Source organism: Aegilops tauschii, chromosome 7 (genome assembly GCF_002575655.3).
Source record: "Aegilops tauschii subsp. strangulata cultivar AL8/78 chromosome 7, Aet v6.0, whole genome shotgun sequence".
Taxonomy (NCBI): domain Eukaryota; kingdom Viridiplantae; phylum Streptophyta; class Magnoliopsida; order Poales; family Poaceae; genus Aegilops; species Aegilops tauschii.
This window is the reverse complement of record NC_053041.3, coordinates 159,462,269-159,486,323: the sequence shown is the minus strand read 5'-3', so window position 1 is coordinate 159,486,323 and position 24,055 is coordinate 159,462,269. Positions and strand designations below refer to the sequence as shown.

The following is a 24,055-nucleotide window of genomic DNA, read 5'->3' as shown; positions in this document are numbered from 1 at the left end:
CAACCTAAGCCACAAGGACTCATAAAATTGCCTAATGAAAGACCTGGATTAGCAAACCACGAAGGTAGTGCTCGTGAGTTGTGATCATTAAGCAAAGACCGCAAGCCGAAGAAGACATCGCCACGATGACGACGACACACCATATACGGCATCGGCCAACGCGTTCGTGCATGCACTAGTGCGTGGCCCGATTGAGTTTTGCGTGGTGGAGAAGCCCCGCCGGCCGGCAGGTAGATCGAATCGATGATCTAACGTGTACATGGTCAAGTACTATAAAAGCAAGCAAGCGCGCTCACGGCGTCACACACATCTCGTAGCTAAGCTAGCAATGGCTTCCAGTGTGCAGCACCCATGGCTTCTCCTCTTGCTCGTCCTCCTCTCGGCCGTGGCCCCGGCGACGGCAAGGACGCCGGTGTTCGACGACAACTACGTGCCCACATGGGGTGCAGACGGCTATCACCTTGTCAACCAGGGCTCACAGGTTCGTCTCACCATGGACAAGAGGTCCGGCGCCGGGTTCTGCTCCAAGTCGACGTATGGCTCGGGGTTCTTCCGCATGAGGATGAAGGTACCCGGAGGGTACACGGCCGGAGTCGTCACAGCTTTCTTTGTGAGTTGTTGATCCGTGCATGCTTGCTGCTCATACTTCCGACTTCTCGTTAAAATCTGTGATGTGGTGTAACTGTTTGACGTGCATGCAGCTGATGTCAGTACCACCTCAGAGCAGTGACCGCGACGAGGTGGACTTCGAGTTCCTGGGCAACGTGGACGGCCAGCCCATCACCCTCCAGACCAACGTCTTCGTCAACGGCCACGGCAACAGGGAGCAGAGGCTGAAGCTGTGGTTCGACCCGGCAGCCGACTTCCACGAGTACAAGATACTCTGGAACCCTCACCAGCTCGTGTACGTATGCTCCATTCCAAAGTTTGGGCACACTTAGCTTCAAAAAAAAAAAGTTTGGGCACACTTTCATCCAAAGTTTAAATGTGCAATGCTTGATTTGAAATCCGAATCATGTGCAATTCGCAGGACATTTGTGGACGATGTGCCGATACGGGTGCTCAGGAACCTGACGGGCCGTGTGCCGGAGTACGAGTTCCCGGCGAAGCGGATGGGCATCTGGGCGAGCCTGTGGAACGGTTCCGAATGGGCGACGGACCGCGGCAGGATCAAGATCGACTGGAACCGCGCGCCGTTCACCGCGGGGTACCAGGGCTTCGGTGTCGACGCCTGCGCCAACACCAGCTCGACGCCGTGCCACTCGAGGAACTGGTGGTGGAACGCCCACCGGTACAGGAGGCTGTCCGCCCGGCAGCGTGCGGCCTACGAGAACGTCAAGAAGACGTACGTGTACTACGACTACTGCGCCGACAAAGATCGGTTCAAGAACACCACAATGCCGGTTGAGTGCAGCCACAGTAGCTACTTAGCCTACTAGCTTGGATCAGATCATCAGATCGATTTCCACGTAAACTGGTTTATTTATGCACGGGAGGCAAGCATAATTAATGGATGTTCACAACAAATATGTAGCGGTACTGAATAATATTGGCATCATTACATGCATGTATGGCCGTCTATTTGAATTCCAAGCCGACTGATTTATGATTTACTTTGAGAAGCACCATGGGTGGTGGGCTAACCGAATTGGGATGCAATTCCACACTCTTGCTTTATTAGCAGCTCACTAGTTTCTTTTTAGTTAGCTACGCATTCGTTTCTGCGTTACAAAAATTAAAGATGATGTTATTTTTGTTTCTCTGGTGTTGAAAAGTGTTGTAATCCCTCCATTCAAATGCATAGGTTCTAATATATTTTCTGAGGTTGTCTTTGACCACTGGTTAGACTAATAATATATATATTATTATTTTTGCGGGGGAGACTAATAATTAATACAGTATATGTGTATGTTGCAAAACTATACGGTCTAATTCGTATGTCAAAGGAGTTTCTAGTGATATACTCCCTCCATCTGATAATGTAAGATTTATTAGCCCTAACATTTTATATTATCAGGCGGAGGGCGTAACTTTTATACTATTGATATCATACTTCATTAATCTTATCAATGTTCAAACCCAAGCTTGAAATATATATTAGACCATATATATTTCGATGCAGGGAGTACGTTCTTGGAAAAGGTTCGACAAGCCAATCTATAATTAACCCCTTGGCCCATATTTGTTGCACTGCCGAAATTCAGAAAAATTATATTTTCAGCCTTGAAAAGTATTTTGATTGTTATTTTTTCATACTGAGTTAACTACAACTTAACTTTAATTAATAGAAACAAGTAGGAGTTACAACCTTTAAATTCGAGTGAAACGAGCCCCTTTTAAATATGGAGATGATCTCCAAGGTGCCACCTTCATCGTTATTTTAAGCAATATTTTTGAATTAAACTGTAAACTGATATAATTAAAAAAAACTAAATAATTTTATTTTGACTTGAACTATCTTCATAATAATTTATTCTGGGTCATGTTTTCACCATGAATTTAACTAATAAAATATATGTTTATAATTAGCCGTACTAATATTATTGGAAATGACATTTAAATATGAATCCAATACATAATCTTCTGGGACATGCGTTAATATTTTGCTGGCCAAATATGTGGTCAAATTTAGACCCAAAATACGATGAAGACTAATAAAGCCCAACAGGGTAGTAGATAGTAAGCACGAATGCATATGTGATAGCCTGGCCAGATTCGTATTATTAATGGCCTAGGCACATTAAGGCCAACTCCAACCCGCCGACTCAAACAGAGGTGGTTTTGTCTGTTTTTTTTTTGTTTATTTGAGTCAGTCGAGCGAACGAGTGTGTCTGGTTTTCGCTGTAGGGGCGGCGGTGCACTCAATGCGATCGACACATTTGGTCAGTGTGGCAACTAAAACAAAACATGCATAAAACATATTTAAAACATGCCATTAACACCCTAAGGCCACTTATTCTATAATTAAAACATAAACATTAATTAAAACTAAGAAAACAACTCGCAGCCGCCCGCCGCCCCCAGCTCACAGCCCTAGGCACCGTTGTCATCGTCCTCGCCCTCGCCATCTATGGTTAGGTCGACGAACTCCGGTGGCGCCCCCATGGGAAGGCCTACTGGTAGCCTGCAGGGTCGTAGCCTCCGGCATCTGCTGCTCCTGCTCTGCCTGGCGCTTGCGTCCCTACCTCATACTCGTACTTGCGCTCCCGCAGCATCAGGCGCTCCGCCTCCGCCCGCTCCGCCGGCAACGCACGTCCCTCCCACACGTGAATGTGTTGCCGCTCCTCCTCCTCCGTCGTGCCCAGTCAAACAGGTTGCGCAGAGAGGTACGTTGCAAACATGCTCGTCCACATGCAAGCTTGCTCGTCCACATGAAAAAGAACCCTGCTCCGTGGTTGTCGTCTTTAAGATATAATAACGTCAATGGTTCCTGGCAGGAAAAACGCTCGCCGGACCCTATCCGGAGAGCCTGCCGGCCACGCCTCCACCAGTCGGGCTCCAGAGCCGGACTTGGAGGCAGACGCTAACGTGGGGACAACACCGGATGTTCCTCCTACAGAGGATGCAGATAGGTTGTCCGCTACGAATTCCGAAGTGGATAGTGCCATGAATCACAGGCGTCGCCAGGCCGTACTCCGCGACCCTGGTTTCTCTGAAGAGGCGTTCGATGCCTTCAACTCAGGAGACGCATACATCCGAGCTGCTCAAAATGGTCTTGCCAGAGCCACGGACCGGTATGTAAAGGATATACGGGTAAGAAAATCTGATAATTATGTATATCAGTAGCCCCTGAGACTTGAAACAGTTGGCACAAGTGATTTAAGGATCATTATTTGCATAGGTTCTTACGGAGAAGAATACCCAGTTGTCTCAAGAGCTGGAGGAGTGCAAAGCCCAGCTACGGACCGAAGTTGCCGCAATGAAGGAGTCCAAGAAGGCCCCATCTGGTAACACTTGTTCCTATCGAAAAGAATGTCATATACCAGTTAGTATTCGGCATGCATGCAAATCTAACAATAGATTCTGCAGATGATCCCGGAGTGTCGGGGGTTGGGTGCGACGTATGCCAATGGATGGCTTATCATGGTGGGAGCGAGTAGAACGTCGCCGGTGCATGGAAACGGGATGAGGCGTAGACACGTACGCCGGCGAACTTTACCCAGGTTTGGTGCTCTCCGTGGAGATAACACCCCTAGTCCTGCTCTGCGGGGTCTCCGCATGATCACTAAGGCACTAGTGATACAATGGTGCTCCTTGAGCTGTTTGCTAGAGGTGGAAGAAAGCAAGGCTAGCTCTCTCCTTTCTCTATGGGCGAGTCTAGTTCTAACAGATTGGGAACCCTTTACATGGGTGTCCTAGGGGTTTATATAGGCCTACCCCCCAGGGGTACATTGGTAATCTTGCCGGGTGTAGGACCCGGCGGTCAGTGTCTCTGATCTCCGGCTTCTCCACTGGCTGCTGGGGCCCGCCGCCTGGTGGGCCCCGCCGACTGGTCAGGTATGGAGCAGACAGGCTGCCCCCGCCGCTTGCGGGTCCTGCCGGCTGCTGATCACTGTAGCCATGATGCTAATGACGCAGGCTTGGTCGGGGGGGTGTGGCTACAGTCCCGCCGCCTGGCGGGCGATCACTATAGCCATACCATGTCTCGTCTGGTTAATGGCGCACGGGCCTCGAGGGAGGCATAGGCCGCCTGCTGGAACCGGGCTTCCCTCAGGCCCGGCTGGTCCGGCTTCTTCCGCCTTCAGGACTCTCACTGCCTAGTAGGGCCCGCCGCCTGCAGGCCGTAACGACAGGCCGTCGTGTGAACAGGGCTCCGCCTGTCAGGGATGACGCCAAGGGGGGAGTGGAAACAGTGCCGCGCCGTGCAGAGATCTTCGCCTGTACGGGGCACTGTGGCCATGCCCGGCCCCGGATTTGGGGGGATGGGTTACACTGTAGTCACACCCTGCCTTGTCCTCTTGACGAGGGCACAGACTTTGAGGGCCCCGCGGGCCGACTTCTAGGAGCCGGCTTCTCTGGAAGCCGCCTACTAGGAGTCGGCCTGTCTTGATGCCGTTTTCTGGAGCTCGGCCGCCTATGGGCAGCCGGCTATTCCTCCAGCCGGCCACCAGAAGGCGGCACTTCGTCTTGATGAGGGCGCAGACTTTGAGGGCGCCACGGGCCGACTGCTAGGAGCCGGCTTCTCTGGAAGCCGCCTACTAGGAGTCGGCCTATCTTGATGCCGTCTTCTGGAACTCGGACGCCTATGGGCAGCCGGCTATTCCTCCAGCCGGCCACCAGAAGGCGGCACTTCATCTTGATGCTTTGAGGGGCACAGCCAGCCCCGATGTCTTGAGAGGTTCTGGGTCTCGAGTTAGCCTACCCGTGGCCCACCTCTCCGACACGGAGTGAATCCGAAGGTCGTGCGAGGGGATGAGCAACATGCTCAACGACAGCTATAGGCTGGCGAGCGCGTGCTTACGCAGGTTAGGCGGGACAAAAACGATCTCCAAGATGCCAATACCCGGCTGGGTGTTGATCTGAAAGATGTTCGGGCCCAGCTAGCTGACTCCGTAAAGGAGAATAAGGAGCTTCAACGCGGCATTTTTAGTACGTGCTTGAACGAACTTTTATAGAGTTCGGCGAAGAAACTGACTAACAGAGTTATATCTGTAGGTATGCTGACGGGTCGTCCCGGAGAGGAGATGCCCGGGTCTGCGGGTGATCTTCTTCCAGAGCTCTCACAACTACATGAACAAGTTCGGCAGGTGATGCAGGGCATTGCTCAGGCCTTGTGGCCATCCGCCTCCCTGCCTGGAGGCATGGGGGAGCTCGTAGAAATGCTCAAGAGAGCGCGGCGGCGCTTCCGATTATGGAAGATATCTGCGTGTCGACAAGGTGCAAGGGAAGCCTGGGCCATGGTGAAGACTCGATATACCAAGGCTGACCCGAACCACATGGCCGAGGTCGGACCTGTGGGGTCTTATGGGAAAGATATCCACGTCAGTTTGGTGTATGACCAGGTGAAATTAGCCGCAAAGTATTCCCAACAGGATTGTAGGCTAGACAGCCTGTTGGATGGTATAGAAGAAGAATTTAGTCAGTCTAAGTGACTGTGTACTTCCAGTGACATATATTGTCCCTAGCCGGATTGTAAATCATTTGTCATGGCGGACCTTTTCGCTTCAACCTCCGGACTCAACAGTCCGGAGTGTATCCGAATACCTGCTCAGTTATGTAAAAACCGGGGTACGCGTGGAAACCAGGCGTAGGGGTCATAAGTGCTTGAATAGACAAGTACCCAACTAGCTATGTTATATTACATGGATAGTAAGAAACATCTTTCAGGGAGAATAGTTCCATTAAGGGTTCGTTTCCCTGGGTACGCATGCATTAATGTGCATGTCCGAACTGCGAAGAGAGATGCAGGATATAAACATCTGGGTGCATGCATTGTAATAAGTAAAAGTCATCTTTTGTTCACCGACCGAATATTTCCTTAAGAACGCTAGCTTTCGGCTTCACCTAGTCTGAGGTACACATCCGGCTGACCCGGCAGTAACAATCGCAGAGGTACTCCCCTTATGCCCTAACTGAATTAACGGGAACGTAGGGCATAAAAACAAGAGCCAGGCGACCCAGCATGGCCAAAACTTAAGTCATATCGATGCATATAATGGCGAAGAAGAGGTACATGTGGAAAAGTAACACATGTGCAAGGGGCATAGAGCCCGGCACATAGTTATCTTAAGCTTCTGTATAAGAAGCCCCTAGGTATAATGAGCACGCCTGGCGCGTCAAGATTGTGTAGTCAAGACACATTATAACCTTTTAAGGCAGTGAAGAAAAAGGGAAGAAAGAAAGAAAGACAGATAGCGGATATATATATATATATATATAATTGACGGAGGTGAGGAGACGAACACAGAGTCCGGCACTAGGCGTAGAACCTTCCGAGTCTGGCCGCGTTCCATGGGTTTGGCTCGAGTCGATTGTCCGATGCATCCCGCAGACGGTACGCTCCACCGGTTAGAACTTTGTCAATAACGAAGGGACCTTCCCATTTGTGCTTGAGCTTGTCCTTTTTCTTCTCTGGTAGGCGTAGAACGAGTTCGCCAACGTTATAAGTTTTGGCCTGTACTTCTCTGCTTTGATACCATCGAGCCTGTTGCTGATAGAATGCGGAGCGGGCTTTTGCCACGCGCTCCTCCTCTAGGGCGTCCAAACTGTCCTGCCGATCAAGCTCGGCTTCTTTCTCTTCGTACATGCACACTCAAGGTGAGTCATGAATGATGTCGCGGGGCAGTACTGCCTCTGCGCCGTACACCATAAAAAACTGTGTGTATCCGGTAGTGCGATTCGGCTTGGTCCGCAGCCCCCATAGTACGGAGTCGAGCTCCTCGACCCAGTGCGTACCTGATTCCTTCAAGGATCGCACTAATCTGGGTTTAATGTCGCTCATAATAAGACCATTTGCTCGCTCGACTTGACCGTTTGTTTGGGGGTGATAGACGGAGGCATAATCGAGCTTAATGCCCATGTTGTCGCACCAAGTTTTTACCTCGTCGGCTGTAAAGTTTGAGCCATTATCGGTGATGATGCTGTGCGGGACACCGTAACGGTGTACAACCCCGGATATGAAGTCTATCACTGGTCCGGACTCGGCCGTTTTAACTGGTTTGGCTTCTATCGATTTGGTGAATTTATCCACCATGACCAATAGGTACTTTTTCTTATGGCTTCCTCCTTTAAGGGGTCCGACCATATCAAGCCCCCAGACCACATAGGGCCAAGTAATGGGGATTGTTTGGAGAGTGGTAGGTGCCATATGGCTTTGGTTTGCAAAAAGCTGGCAACCGACGCAATGTTGGACGAGGTCCTGTGCGTCTGCTCGGGCCGTCGGCCAGTAAAAACCTGTACGGAAGGCCTTGCTTACAAGGGCCCGAGCGGCGGCGTGGTGGCCGCCGAGTCCAGCATGAATTTCTGCCAAAAGTTGTCGTCCTTCCTCTTCGGAGATGCACCTTTGAAGTACTCCGGTAGCGCTTTTCTTATAAAGCTCTCCCTCGTGGACCTTGTAGGCTTTAGACCGCCACACAATGCAACGTGCCTCGTTTGGGTCCTCAGGGAGTTCTTGCCTAGTTAGGTAAGCCAAGAAGGGTTCTGTCCACGGGGCGATGACAGCCATAATCACATGGGCCAAGGTGTTATTTCGGTGGCAGAGCCTCCGATTACGTCAGAGTGTTCGGGATCTGGCGTTGTGGCCGGATCCGGATTGTTGTTGCCGGTCTCCCCTTCCCACACCACGGATGGCTTAAACAGCCTTTCCAAGAAGATATTAGGTGGGACAAGGTCGCGCTTAGCGCCGATGTGGGCGAGGATATCCGCCGCTTGATTGTTTTCTCGGACCACATGGTGGAATTCGAGCCCCTCGAACCGAGATGACATTTTGAGGACGGCGTTGCGGTAAGCCGCCATTTTTGGATCCTTGGTGTCAAAGTCTCCATTTATTTGAGATATTGCGAGGTTCGAATCCCCACGTACCTCTAGGCATTGTATGCCCATGGAGACTGCCATCCGGAGACCATGCAACAGGGCCTCATATTCTGCTGCATTGTTGGAGTCTGTGTATAATATTTGGAGTACGTATTGGACTGTATCTCTGGTGGGGGATGTCAGGATGACGCCTGCCCCCAGACCAGCCAGCATCTTAGAGCTGTCAAAGTGCATGATCCAATTGGAGTACGCACCGTACTCTTTAGGGAGTTCGGCTTTTGTCCATTCGGCGACGAAATCAGCCAATACTTGTGACTTAATGGCTCGCCGTGGTTTGTATGTTATGTTGAACGGGAGGAGCTCAATAGCCCATTTAGCAATCCGGCCCGTGGCATCGCGGTTATTTATTATGTCGTTGAGTGGTACTTCAGAGGCCACCGTAATTGAACACTCTTGAAAGTAGTGTCGTAGTTTCCGGGATGCCATGAAGACCGCGTATGCTATCTTTTGATAATGTGGGTACCGTGATTTGCATGGAGTGAGAACAGTGGATACGTAGTATACCGGCTTTTGAAGCGGGAACTTATGTCCGTCCGTCTCTCGTTCGACGACGAGCACTGCGCTTACAACTTGGTGTGTTTCCGCTATATATAACAGCATTGGTTCGTCGATATTTGGCGCGGCCAAGATTGGGTTGCTGGCCAAGAGGGCTTTTATTTCTTCCAACCGGGAGTGGCCGCATCCGTCCACTCGAAGTGTTCGGTGCGTCGAAGAAGGCGATAAAGAGGTAGTGCCTTTTCTCCCAATCGGGAGATAAAGCGGCTTAAGGCAGCCACGCATCCAGTTAATTTCTGGATTTGCTTGAGGTCTGTTGGGATAGCCAACTGTGACAGAGCTCGGATTTTAGCCGGATTTGCTTCAATTCCTCTATTGGAAACGATGAAGCCCAGGAGCTTTCCGGCGGGCACGCCGAAAACGCATTTTTCCGGATTGAGCTTGATGTCATATGTTCGGAGATTGTCGAACGTGAGCCTCAAGTCGTCTATTAAGGATTCGACGTGTCTGGTTTTAATGACCACATCGTCTACGTATGCCTCCACTGTTTTGCCGATTTGTATTTCCAGGCATGTCTGAATCATGCGTTGATAGGTTGCACCGGCGTTTTTGAGCCCGAAAGGCATGGTGTTAAAACAGAAGGGGCCGTATGGAGTGATGAATGCCGTTGCGGCTTGATCGGACTCCGCCATCTTAATTTGATGGTATCCGGAGTATGCGTCGAGGAAACACAATGAGTCATGACCTGCGGTAGCGTCGATAATTTGATCGATGCGGGGGAGGGGGAAGGGATCCTTGGGGCAAGCCTTGTTAAGGTCCTTGAAATCGACACATAGGCGCCAGGATTTGTCCTTCTTTGGTACCATTACCAGGTTAGCTAGCCAGTCCGGATGTTTTATTTCTCTAATGAATCAGGGCTCGAGGAACTTGGCTAGTTCCTCTCCCATGGCTTGTTGCTTAGGCTCTGAGAATCGCCGAAGAGTCTGCTTGACCGGCTTGTATCCCTTTAGAATGTTTAGGCTATGCTCGGCCAGCCTGCGTGGGATTCCTGGCATGTCTGAAGGATGCCAAGCGAACATGTCCCAATTCTCGCGCAAGAACTCCCGCAGTGCGGCGTCTGTTGTGGGGTTCAGCTGTGCCCCGGTGGATGCTGTTTTTGTAGGGTCTGTTGGGTGGACCTGGAATTTGACTATTTCGTCCGCTGGTTTAAAAGAGGTGGACTTGGGTCTTTTGTCGAGTATCACGTCGTCCCTGTCCACTGTGGAGCGCAGCGTAGTTAGTTCTTCGGCCGCAAGGGCTTCGGATAACGCCTCGAGGGCCAGTCCGGATCACTAGCTAGAGTGATGATTCCATTGGGCTCGGGCATTTTGAGCTTCATGTACCCGTAATGGGGTATAGCTTGGAAGATCGTGAATGCATGCCTCCCGCCCTAAAAGGGTGTGGTATCCGCTACTGAACGGGGCCACTTGGAATGTGATTTCTTCGGACCTATAATTCTCTGGCGTGCCGAATACCACATCTAGTGTGATTTTTCCCGCACATTGTGCCTCCCGACTAGGGATGATTCCTCTGAAGGTCGTGCTGCTTTGCTCAATGCGGCTCTTGTCTATTTCCATTTTGCTAAGAGTCTCCTCATAGATGAGGTTTAATCCGCTGCCACCGTCCATGAGCACTTTAGTAAGCCGGAAGCCGTCCACAATTGGACTAAGGACCAAAGCGGCTGGTGCTCGGGCTGTTCGGAATTGAGGTTCGTCACTGGCATTGAAGGTTATGGACGTATCGTTCCATGGATTTATTGCTGCAACGTGGCAGACTTCGATAAGGCTGCGGAGTGCTCGCTTGCGCCTATTATTTGAGGCGAAGGTCTCGAAGACTGTCAATACTGTATTGTTATTTTCCACAGGATGGTGCTCTGTGGTATTGTTGATGAGGAGATCCTCGCCGCTCTTGGCCACCTGCCGGAGTATCCAACATGCTCTAAGGCTGTGTGTTGGCGTGGTATCCGGTGTACTGTGAATTTTGCATGGCCCATTGAGCCATCCCTCCAATACAGTTCCACGCCCTGTAGTGGGCTTTGGTTTCTTTGTAATTAGATCGGGTGACTTACAAGAGTACACCCTTTTAGTTCGGACCGGGGGTTTAGTGAGAGCCGGAGGATCCCAGAATTTTGTTTGGGTTTTCCAGGCGCTTTCCATCGTGCAGTACTTCTGTACTATGGCCGCCAAGTCAGCGAAGTGTGCTATGTCACGGCGACTTATGGCGTTGAGGATTCCCTTGTCCGTGCAATTTTTGCAAAAGAATGAAATTGCGTCTTCCTCGCGACGGTCCTTGACCTTGCTCATTACAAGGAGGAATCTGGCCCAATAGTGATGTACTGTCTCTTGGAGCTCTTGTCTAATGTGGGAAAGATCACTTATGTCTGGGTGGGTGGGTAGATTTAGGTCCAAACCCTGACCCGATTTGAGACCCAGGGGCGGAGGAGTTTCCGAGCTTGGCAGTTCGGGCTCCACGATGTTGCCCAATAGTTCTGGCCCGCTGTCTGATTCTAGGTTCGAAGCTTGGGCCATGTCCTCCTGTAGACGGGTATCCAGCTCGGAGAGCTCGGGAATCCGGACATAGTTTGTCCTCAAAATAGAGGAAGAATCGCTACATTGCTCCTCCACCACCGCTATCTGATGGGTGACCGGCGGAGAGTTAATCTCCCTTTTGTCGGGTTTAAGCCCGATCCGATCATAGTCCGTAGCGACTCCCAGGGCGGCGATGCGATCCAAGAGCTCGTTCAACGAAGAGAGCTCCATTGGATCCATCTGCTCGGCGAATCCCGAGCCGACGTGGAGGCTGTTTTTGATGACCCGAGAAGTCATCGTCGGCGCGATGGCCGAACGGGCAGTCATGACAAAGCTGCCTAGTCGGAGAGTTTGGCCTACAGCCAGGGCTCCCCCAGAGGTAATGTTGTTCCTGACAACAAGACGAGCCATCAAGCCTTATCGTGACGACACAGTGGAACTCTCAATGAAAGCACCAATGTCGGTGTCAAAACCGGCGGATCTCGGGTAGGGGGTCCCGAACTGTGTGTCTAAGGCGGATGGTAACAGGAGGCGGGGGACACAATGTTTACCCAAGTTTGGGCCCTCTCGATGGAGGTAATACCCTACTTCCTGCTTGATTGATCTTGATGATATGAGTATTACAAGAGTTGATCTACCACGAGATCGTAGAGGCTAAACCCTAGAAGCTAGCCTATGATTATGATTGTTGTTGGCCTACGGACTAAACCCTTCGGTTTATATAGACACCGGAGGGGGCTAGGGTTACACAGAGTCAGTTACAAGGGAGGACATCTTCATATCCGAATTGCCGAGCTTGCCTTCCACGCAAAGGAGAGTCCCACCCGGACACGGGACGAAGTCTTCAATCTTGTATCTTCATAGTCCAACAGTCCGGCGAAAGTATATAGTCCGGCTGTCTGAGGACCCCCTAATCCAGGACTCCCTCACGGGCCTTGAGCTTCTTACGAGGGGCCTGCTGCTGGACAACTCTCTCCTCGGCCTCGCCCAAGGCCTTCCTCAGGGCCTCGACCTCGGTCGCGGCTCCTGCACATATTGCGACATTACAGTCAATACACAGCGCCTGTGCTTTCCGAACACACAGCAAGACGTTAATCACCTTGCTTCTCCTGAAGCCGAATTGTAACCTCGCCGAGCTCGTTCTCGGTCCACTCCAGCCTCTGCTTTAATTCAGAGACTTCAGCAGCATGCGAGGTTGCGGCCAACAGCGACGCCTGCTTATGCATACATATTACGTTATTCTCCTACAATAGAGGATTGATCCACTGTCCGGTTCTTCTCGCCGAACACCAGACAGTGTCTCAGGGGCTACTGACTACATGGGGTTTTTTCTCTTTCTATGTCACTTACCTCGAAACCTGTCAACAGGTTGCTGCAGGCTTTGTTCAGTCCACTCTTGGCAGACTGAACCTTCTCGATCACCGCGCCCATAAGGACACGGTGCTCGTCCATAACGGAGGCGCCTCGTAGCGCCTCCATTAGATTATCCGGCGTCCCTGGATGGACAGGGACCACCGGCGAAAGCGGCGCACCCCCCTCCTTCAAAGGGGGCTTCTCGCCAGACTCCGGGGCCGGATGGGTCTCCGGAGTCGTATTCGGCTGAGGGCCAAACTGGATGCGGCCCTCTTCGCCAGTCTCCATGGGGATCGTCTCCCCCATGTGTTCGGCAGTGGAGGCCTCGCCTCGTGGAGCCTCCCGGACAGCGTCCTGGGCTCCTCCCCGGTTCGGAGTGGCCCTCCGGGACAACACTTCGGTGTCATCCCTGGCCCCGGGGGAATAAGCAGGCGGTGGCGACATACTCGCCATCTCCGACGGAGCCAACGAACCTCCAGACGAGGATCGTTGGAGTAGGTCGTGGGCCGGACTGCAATAGTTATAGTTAACTATGTCAAGATAATGGAGAAAAAAGGGCCGGATGCGCGCACGAGCGAGCCGTGTCACTTACGATGCGGCCGGGGGCTTGGTGCGGGGGCGTCGTTCCGGACTGCTGTCAACGTCCCATGCGGTGTTGACCGCTGGGATGCCCTTCCCCTTCTTGGGCGCTTCCGCCTCCAGATGCGCCGAAGCCGCCCTCTTCCTCTCTTCAGGGGCAGGATTGTTCTCTTCCTCCTCCCCCTCTTCCTCGTCATCGTCCTCAGGGACGGAGGAATGAGCTTCATCGTCTTCGGACGTCACGTCCGAAGTGCCCTTGCGACGGAGGCCACTCTTGGCCCCCTTTGCCTTCTTCTTGGCCTTCTTCTCCGGCGCCTTATATGGCGCCGGCACCAGCATCTTCGCTAGACGCGGGATGACTGGTTCTTCAGGCAGCGGAGCCGGGCACTGGATCTGCTTCGCCCTCTCCATCCAGTCTTGAAAGAGCAATAATAAAAGCTCACACATCATCCTCGAAACAATTAAGTTAGGGGTACGTCAAAGATAACATACCTCGCTGGCGGGGGTTTTACAGTCGTGACCACGGTCTGAATCCGTGGCCGGTGGTTTCTCATTGCCCTTGAAGAGCAACTTCCATGCACCTTCGTGTGTAGTCTCGAAGAGCCTCACAAGGGTCCGGTGCTTCTTCGGGTTAAACTCCCACAGCGGGCGGCTTCGGTGCTGGCACAGAAGGACCCAGTGAACCAACATCACCTGGATCACATCAACGAGCTTGACGCTCTTGGTTACCATGCTCTGAACACGCGTTTGCAGCATTATCAGCTCGTCAGGAGAACACCAATCCAGACTCTTCTCGACCCAGGAGGTGGGTCGCATAGGAGCGCCGGAGCGGAATTCGGCAGTTGCGGCCCAGGTGGTGCTGCGTGGTTCTGTGATGTAGAACCACTGCTTCTGCCACTCCTTTACCGTATCCACAAATGTGCCCTTAGCCCAAGAGACGTTGGACAGCTAGCTCACCATGGCCCCTCCGCACTCCGCGTGCTGGCCATCCACCACCTTCGGCTTCACGTTGAAGACTTTGAGCCACAGCCCGAAGTGGGGTTGGATGCGAAGGAAGGCCTCACACACGACGATAAACACCGAGATATTGAGGAAGGAATTCGGGGACAGATCATGGAAATCTATCCCGTAATAATACATCAGCCCGCGGACGAAAGGGTGGAGTGGAAACCCTAGCCCGCGGAAGAAATGGGGGATGAATACTACCCTCTCGGTGGGCTTCGGCGTGGGGACGATTTGTCCCTCGGCCGGCAGACGGTGGTCGATCTCCTTCGCCAAATACTCGGCCGCCCGCCCGAAGCTCGGTAATGTCCTCCTCCTTGACGGAGGAGACCATCCACTTGCCCTGACCACCGGATCCGGACATGGTTGCTTGAGTGGAAAGGAGATGAGAACTTGGGCGCTGGAGCTCGAGATCGGGAAGGCGGAGACAGAGAGAAAGCGTGAGAAGAGGAAGAGGGAATCCTTATCCCCTTATAAAGGCAGCAAATATTAAACGCATCCTCACTCGCCTTAAGATTCGCCTATTCCCAAGGGCTGTATAAACGACACGGTTGGGTTACCCATGCCCGCATTGATGAGTATCCCGCAATAAGAGGACACGATCTCTGCTTCGACAACACGTGCCAATAGCAACCGCGTCTTGAAACGTGGGACAATGGTTCGAAATTATGACCGGACGGACGTGATGTTACGTTGCAAAAAGCTGTTAGCGGATGAAACTCGTGTAAAAATATATACTCTCTCTGCGGTTGTGTGTGGTGTGTGTAACAGGTCTGGATACAATCATCGCATCTGAAGACTATCTTGGAGTTCGGAAAAAGGTGAACCCGCCTTGCAATGCCGAAGACAATCTGTGCGCCGGACTCCTCGTCATTGAAGCCAGGTTCAGGGGCTACTGAGGGAGTCCTGGACTAAGGGGTCCTCAGGCGTCCGGCCTGTTATCCATGGGCCGGATTGATGGGCTGTGAAGATATGAAGGCCGAAGACTATACTCGTGTCCGGATTGGACTCTCCTTGGTGTGGAAGGCAAGCTAGGCGACCGACTATGAAGATTCCCTCTAACCGACCCCATGTAACCCTAGATCTCTCCGGTGCCTATATAAACCGGAAGTATAGTCAGGATAGATATAGATATTCATTACCATATTCACATAGGTTAGACTTCTAGGGTTTAGCCATTACGATCTCGTGGTAGATCAACTCTTGTAATACTCATATTCATCAAAATCAATCAAGCAGGAAGTAGGGTATTATCTCCATAGAGAGGGCCCGAACCTGGGTAAACATTGTGTCCCCCGTCTCTTGTTACCATCGATCCTAGATGCATAGTTCGGGGCCCCCTACCCGAGATCCGCCGGTTTTGACACCGACAGCTACCCCTGTCCCTGGGAGGATAGCCCTCAAACCAAACACATCCTAAGAGCGAGGGTTGGCGCGGTAGAGTGGCGATGGCAGTGGTGGTGCGTGGCCACCAGACGCGGACTCCCGGATTGCCTGCTCGAGGCCAGGCGACATGGCATTCTCCATGTGCATGGATTCCAGCATGGCACGCCGCGTTGCCTCCTCGATGGTCGCCTAGAATGCGGCCTGCTCCTTGTCCTCCTCCCGCACCACGAACGCCGGTGGTGGAGGGCGGGCATCCATCTGGACGACCCCACGACGGTGAACGTCATGCCCCGTCGTGAACCAGACGTCCCAGTTCGGGGAGTCCAACGCGTATGCGGGGTCGCATTGCTGGTCCAGCAAGAGGACGACGACAATGCGTGCTCGTACTGCGGCACGATCAATACTGGAATGCGGTTGGGTCAAGGTGCCAGTCATGCCGGAGGTTCACATCCAGCCACGACAGCGGGACGTGGTGCTCTAAGTGGTAGTGCACACCATGCACCAGGATGTATAGCCGGTCGCGTGGGCGTACCCCCCTCCCCCCCGCCCCCCACGCCAAAATGAAGTTAGCCAGGCGGCGCGATGAGCCGGCCTCTTGATCGTGCTTGCCACGCTTTGTTGCCGTGGCTAAAGAAGCCCATAAATAGCGACGGCGGTGAGCTAGGGTTCGTGTTGGGTAGCAGGGGAGCAAGCCCTATACGTGGACTGGTTTGGCAAGAAGTCGATGAGCCCCTCGCGCACGGTTGCCATTTAAAAAGGTTGTGCCGTGCACGCTTTTAGTGGCTGACGTGTGGGGCCGAGGTAGGTGGGTGGCATTGACTACAGCAAGGGTGGTGCTTGGTAGCCCGACACACATGCCCACAATACTAGGGAAAAGCCTAGCAGTAGCGCGGGTACCCGCCCTACTGATATGGCGCTACAGCTGACATTTATGTGGACGGAAATCAAATGCAAATTTGAACCGAAAATGCGTTCACCGACACCAGGCAAACCAAATTTAGGAATGCATCGACACGTTGGGCCGTCGGTTCCTTCCGTTTCAACCGAAACAGACACGCTGACCAAATACGTCAGCGCGTTAAAATTGGCCTAAGTCGAGCTTTCTATGTGTGATCCACTATTCGTAGAAGTCATAGGTGACTCGCGTTCATCTCTCTCGGGGTGATTCTTATAGTGCGACCTCATATTCCACACATCGCCCGTAGGTTTTGGGTATGCCCAAGGACATCCCCGGTTTTTTTTAAGTTTGAAAAATATTGAAGAATTACAAAATATTACTTTTTTTATTCATGAATTTAAAAAATGGTCACTAAATTATAAAATTATTCACGCATTTTAAAAATGTTTGTGTATTTCGAAAAATGTTCTCAGGTTTAAAAGCTGTTCACGAATCTAAAAAAAATGTCCCCAAAAATTTGACAAAATGTCCCATGATTTCAAAAAAGTTCACAAATTTGAAAATTACTCTTGTATTTCAATAATGTTCATGATACCAAAAAATCATGAATTTGCAAAAAATCTTAAAATTCAAATAACTTTCAAGAATTCGAAAAATTGTCGCAAATTCAAAATTCCATCATGATTTTGAAAAAAATATTCCGAACTGCAAGAAATATTCAGCAATTCGAAATATGTTCCTGGATTTCGAAAAAGTTCATTAATTTTAAAATAAAAAGGAATAGAAAGAAGAAAAGATATATGGAAAAGAAGGGAAAAATATAAAACGGAAACGGAAAAAGAAAACAAAAATGGATTAGCATTGATCATCGAAACTGAGTTCATGTAAACTATTGGATCTTGCATATCCTATACCATGCAAATGCAAATCAAATATGCATAGCTAGCTCAAGTGGAACTTTGCATCATGCATGCATGTTGTTGTGGCCAGTGGTAACGACAAGGGGAGATGAGGACGACCAGTAAGTCAGTCAATGAATCAAGGAACAATTCAAATTCGTTCGGTCGTGCATCTTCACGGACTACAACCACTTTGCATCATAGCTAAGCCACCGGCGGCGCCATCTGGCTTGACGCTTCCTTGTGGTCGTGCTCCGGTAAGGCGGGTAACCCGGGCCGTGTTCGCTAAGCGTCGTCTCTTTAAGATATCCATGCCATGCCTTAGGATCTCATTAACCCATATTCTTTTAGATCACCGAAAGTTTTCTTATTCCATTATCTCTGATATGACGTATCCAAATCCATAGCCTATTGCCGGTGGAACACAAGCTGTGATGTTGGACAACGACGAACGGAGATCATATGCCTTAGAGGCTATTTGTAGTCTCATATTAGACTTTGACGAACACGTACATACATAGAATATTCGACAGCGGCATGTATGGACTGAGAAAAACACTAGTGATTAAATTGGATTAGATTTGCTTGGTATTTAGGACGGGGATATTTTTTTTACAAGAATTATATTTTCGTTCAAGATAAACCAACCTTACCAATATGTTTAAGACACAACCCTGAACTTCAAAGCATTATACTGCACACCAGGACGGGATTTGGAGCCCGCCCCCCCCCCCCCCCCCCCCCCCCCCCCTTTCTTTTGGCTTTCAATTTTCAGTCTTTCATATCTTCTGAACCAAAAGTCCAAATTCGTTTGCATATTCGTGTTTTTGGTGACGAGGGTTCAAATGAGATCCATTTTGATTACGTTTTAACGAGCTTTTGATACTTTGTTAAGTTTCAACTTCTGATACTTGGTATGAGTGGCGACAAAATTGTAAGTTTCAAACCTATGACCAACTAAATTGTAAGTTTCAGAAACTCAAACTTAAAACTTGTTGTGCCCTCGTATGGGATCCAATAACTTTGTGGGTCGCAAGGCAATCGGGCAGCCAGCACCGCTGGGCAGGTGCGTGCCCATGCGAGTTTCCGACAGCACACCCTCCAATTTGACATCCATTGAAGACTCAACCCTGGGCTCGGCTGGATCCAGTTTTTGCCGACAACACCAGTGTTGGCAATTGTAGTAGAAAACAAAAAAGATCAGCCCAATGAATCAAGAACCAGGATCACTATGAAGATGCATATGAGCTTAGATCTCACTGTTACAAACTTCGAGTTGCAGCAGAAAAAGAGTTGGTTTAGATTGTTCTTGAAGTCCCTCGAACCGCCGCACGAACGGTCCCTCGAACGAAGTTCGAAAGCATGATCTCTCTTCGGATTGCACACATACGAGACCAACGATATGGTAGTGATTCATCGTCCAGAGCTAGGCGTTGGCCGAAAACTAGAGGAGGAAGAAGCAGCCTCACGATTTCTCACACTTTTTCTGGAGTAGAACTAGAGAAAGGGGCGCACCTGAGATTGCACGAGAACATCTGTCTCTAGGAGGGGTGTCCCGTTCGGCATATATTGGTGAAGGGAGGGGGGAGTTCTACTTGGAGGAGGGGCCTCCCTCCCTTGCGGTAGCGCACCAAGAGGTGGGCCCCACCCCTCAACCCTAGCAGCAATAGATAGGCCTTACATCCTCACAATCTCTAAGTAAGGGTGGACGACTGCGGCCCAGCGACCCTGGGCACTTGCCTGGGCTCGCTGGCTCGTAACAACAGCGATTGACAGATTAAATAAAGGGCAAAAAGTGATCGGTAACTTGCTTTACCCGGGCAAAAGTTGGGCCTTCGTTTCTCACTGATTCACAGCCCAACAAACGAGTGGTATAGCAGTCTGCTCACTACCGGACTCGCGGCCTATGCCGACGTCCCTGGGCCGTGGGCATAGGTCATTTCCCGTCGGCATAGCCCCGTCGGCGTAGATCACGTCAGCGTAGTCTTGTCAGACCGTCGGCATAGTATAGCCGTCGGCATAGGGGCCTATGCCGACGGCCGAGCGTCAGCCATCGGCATAGTTTAGCCGTCGGCAGTGTTTTTCGCCTGACGGCAACAGACGGCGCCGTCAAAAGCGCTGACGATTCACGGAATGCCACGTGGCAGATGTATGCCGACGGCAAAGCCGTCGGCATACATCTGCCACGTGGCATTCCGTGGTGCCTCCTGGTGGCAGGGCTATGCCTACGGCTTTGCCGTAGGCATAGCCCTGCCACGTGGCAAGCCCTGGGAAGCCCTGGCTCATCTATGCCGATGGCTTTGCCGTAGGCATAGTTTTTTTTCCCTGTTTTCTCTTTTTCAATTCATTTGACAGCATTTCAAAGCAGAATAATTTGGGATTATGCAGAAATATGACAGTTCATCATCTAAACATACTCAAGTTCATCATCATCATTTAAACATAGTCAAGTTCATCATCTAAAGATCATCACCGGCGAAAGTTCATGAACATATAAGTAGTGCAAGACATGAAACATTCATGAACATAAAAGTATGGCACCACGGCCACATGCACGGCTATCATCATCGACATCGTACTCTCTAACTGGCTCGGGTTGGTAGCCCGAAGCCGTGTGTACGAGATCGAAGCAGTGATCAAGCCATCGAAACACAGATACCGGCCATGTGACTTCCCCTGGATGGCCACCACCGCCGTGTCGTCGATCTGAGACTGAGCGACCTCAGGAACAGGAACATCCGGATGCAACTTCTGATAGTTCTGAGTGTAAGACTCTAGGTGCTCCTCGGTCTTGCCGTAGTACTGGTTCTCGCCATCCTCGCGATCACTCCGCTCGCAGGCCAGCTTCCACGACTCAATGTCTGAGAGCGGCCTCTTCAACTTGTCCTCCTGCAACGTCAAACAGAAGTTAGCCATACATAAGAACATGACGGTAAAGAAGAACAAAAATGCATCATGCATATAGATATACCTTCATGGCCTTGAAGCCCCAGTGGTTCCTATTTCCTTGGCCGTGTGTCCCGTCTTTTCCACGGTTAGCCCGGCCCTTGATGCTCTTGGCACCAAACTCTGCATCGTCGCCGAGCCACCTATCCACCAAACCCGCCCATCCATCATGCCTTCCATAGCACCAACGAGGAACAACCTATGCAAATTTTGGAAGCATGACATGTGAGTACGAAACATATAGTTGACTGCTTGAAACAATGAAAAGTCAGTAATAGTTAAAGATGGGTCCTAATCCCACCCGAGAATGTGTAGATTGAGTACGTTGTCCATGCTCTACCCCATTCTAAGACAAAATTTCGGCAGCACCTCCCCGCTGTTCTCCAAATACACGCCTCGGCAAAATGCCGAGAGAATGTGCATCCGGAGAACAACAGAGAGGCGCCGCCGAAATCCTGTCTCGAAACGGGGTAGAGCATGAACAACGTACCCAATCTACACATCCTCGGGCTGTCCGTGGAAAGCGCTGGACAATCCGAAAGAGCTGCCGTGATAAATATGCAATTGAATGCATATTTATCGATGCAACCCTTTCGGACGGGAGACCTAGGTTACGCGACTTGATGTGAAAATTTAATCTAGTGACATGATTAAAAGAACGTATGAGGTGATGGATTTATAGCTCACCCTCGGATGTAGATGATGTAGTCAATCAGTGAAGGGACAGTCGAAGACCAAGAGCTGCAACGTCAACGATCACTCCACCGGAGGCAACACCAAAAATCCTCTAAATTCCACCAAATGAAAAAAATTAGGTCATCACATCACATATAAAGCATCATCACACATCACATCATATCACAAACTTTTTTTAGCAAGATCAACATGATGAAGTAACCACTCATCATATCACAAACTTCCGTCTATCTATCTTCACAAAAAGTGTACTCTTCCCTCTCATCTCATCTTCACAATACATATATCTATAATATTGAGTATGTATCTAAAAAATAGTAAAACTACACAAATATCCATTCATCTAACATCTATCTATCTCACATTGTGCACTTAATTTTTTTCACATTTATACTCTCTTCCATTTCATTCATCTATCAAAAGTGCATGTATATCAAAAGTGCTCATGATGGACCTACCCCCTGTTTTGACTTAAAGATGCCTATAATAATCTCTGAAACTACAATTAAGATGCCTACGTATTAACCAAAGATGCCTACAAAAAAATGTCAGAAATTCTACAATTGAAAAGATGCCTACAATAATGTCTAAAAGTACAATTAAGATGCCTACGTATCACCCAAAAATGCCTAAAAAAATGTCTGAAAATCTGCAGTTGAAAAGATGCCTGCATATATCCAAAAATGCCTACAATAATGTCTGGAACTACAATAGTTCCTTGGAGATAAACTGATGCTGCTAGGTATGAAAAGGCCCTACACTTACACATGCTCATTTACTCTCAGAGAGAAGTGACTATGCTCAAGTACTGCACTTTGCTAAATCTGCACATCTACTGAATTAAAAAATAGAAAAACCAGAGCAACCCTACTATTGCATGATTTCATCTAAGAAACCTTCGCTAAATCTGTACGACAACAGATATCTCAAGCAAAAAGGTAGGAACAAATCCCAGCAGAGATAAGAGAGCAAACTTTTGACTGAACTTAACTGACTTTTTAGCAGCACTAAGAATAGCATGAGGTGATTTGCAGAAAAATACAGACTTGTACTACCACATATTGTAGAGATATCATTTGTAACTCCCGCTTATAGTAACAGATCAAAAAGCTAGAAGAACACATCGTATTGCCTGGAAAAACATATTATATTGCCTAGAAGATGGCAGGTGCTCTCTTTGTTTTTCTTCAGTTGATATAAAATGTAGGCAAGCACAGCGAACATAATTAGGAAAAATAGAAAAACATGCACCCCACACTTGACCTAATTTCATACACAGCCTGATTTGTATCTGCTGTTGTTGTTTGCCAGCATGAAACACACTCTAAAAACAGCCTATACATCCACTATTATTGCCTAGTTTTAAATCTTCTATTGCCTAAAAGTAAAAACACTGCATACTATTGCCTACATCCCTGGGATCTGATGGGATGGCGACATGAATTGTTGCCTACCACCCCAAAATCCAAGCAACTATGAGCTGCTGCACTTCCTCCCTCTCAAGGACTGTGTGCTGCTGCACCTCTAATCCTTCCCTAATCCAAAATGGTGGGGTGAGGATTTGTGCGTGGGAGACATATCTAAGACCTCTAGCTGTTGATTGTCTGTCGGAATTTGAGTTTTGCTCTGAAAATTTCTCGATTTCAGCAACCCTCGCCCCTCTGTATTTCCAGATATCTGAGAATTGGGCCTAAATGAGTGCGCATTCGACAATATTGCCTGCTAAACGCATATTGACTGCACAAAAACAAGATCCTAATTATGTTGCCTACTGAAAAAACAAGTGGTGGGTTCTAGTTATATGATCACAGATATTACATCATTTTGCTTACTGAAGGCGCATATATATGCTGAACAAAAAGCTACTATGAATGCAGATAGGTTACAGTATTGCCTGCTGAAAACGCAGATATTGACATGCTAAGATAAAAGCTATATGAACACATATATCACACTGAATTTGCCTACTGGACACACATATGATGAAAATATAATGCAGTATTTTTGCCTCTTATCTCTCTGTGTGTTGCCTACCAAAAAAACTCCTCTGTAAATTGTTGCCTACAACCTGAAACATTTATAGTGTGTATTCCCGAAGCTCATGCATCCATCAAACCCATCGTGAAACTCAAATCCTTTTCTCCCTTGACTAGCAAATCTCAAACCCATGCTCCAGTAGAGATTTTTCCCCGTGGATGCAAAAATTGGTGCGCGCAGACAGCAACTCAATGGCCAAAGCGCTAGAAAACTCACCTCTGTTCGCGCACGTAGCAGAGAGCCTCGTCCCCCGTCGGCCGCCGCCACGCCCAACTCCCTCTTCTCCCTGGTTACGCGCGCGAGCAACTCACCCCGTGGGCCGGCCGGGGCGGCGTCCACGCAGGGCGGGCCGGGGTCGAGGAGGGAGAGGGGCGGGGGCGGCTGGAGCGAGGGCAGCGCCGGCTGGAGCGAGGGAGGGGAGGCGGTAGGCGACGCGGGTGCGGTTGGATGAAGCGGCGTCGATGCGGGTGGGGGCGGCAGGGGGCGCGGGCGAGGCGAGTGGGCGGCGGCAGGGGGCGGGGGCGAGTGCGGCGGCGGCGGCGGCGACAAGGGGCGGGGAGTCGGCGGCGGCGAGCAGTTCGCGGGGTCGTGGCGGGGAGCTGGGAGAGAATGAGTGGAGCCCGCGCGAGGGGATAAGGCAGTCTATGCCGACGGCTGCCGTCGGC

The 24,055-nt window shown here is 50.2% G+C and overlaps 1 protein-coding gene and 1 long non-coding RNA gene across 2 annotated transcripts; one reads left to right on the top strand and one right to left on the bottom strand.

Moving 5' to 3' along the window:
* Positions 1 to 328: 328 nt before the first annotated feature.
* Positions 329 to 1,556, top strand: LOC109779103 (putative xyloglucan endotransglucosylase/hydrolase protein 1). Its single transcript, XM_020337709.2, has 3 exons — positions 329 to 610; positions 702 to 904; positions 1,031 to 1,556. Exons 1-3 carry the CDS (start codon positions 329 to 331, stop codon positions 1,437 to 1,439), a joined length of 894 nt encoding a protein of 297 aa, XP_020193298.1. The 3' UTR covers positions 1,440 to 1,556.
* Positions 1,557 to 20,114: 18,558 nt separating this feature from the next.
* Positions 20,115 to 24,055, bottom strand: LOC109779113 (uncharacterized). The gene is made up of 4 exons (XR_012190034.1): positions 23,607 to 24,055; positions 21,345 to 21,444; positions 20,683 to 20,856; positions 20,115 to 20,600 (listed from the first exon to the last, which is right to left on the bottom strand). It is a non-coding gene; the product is annotated as an uncharacterized lncRNA (long non-coding RNA).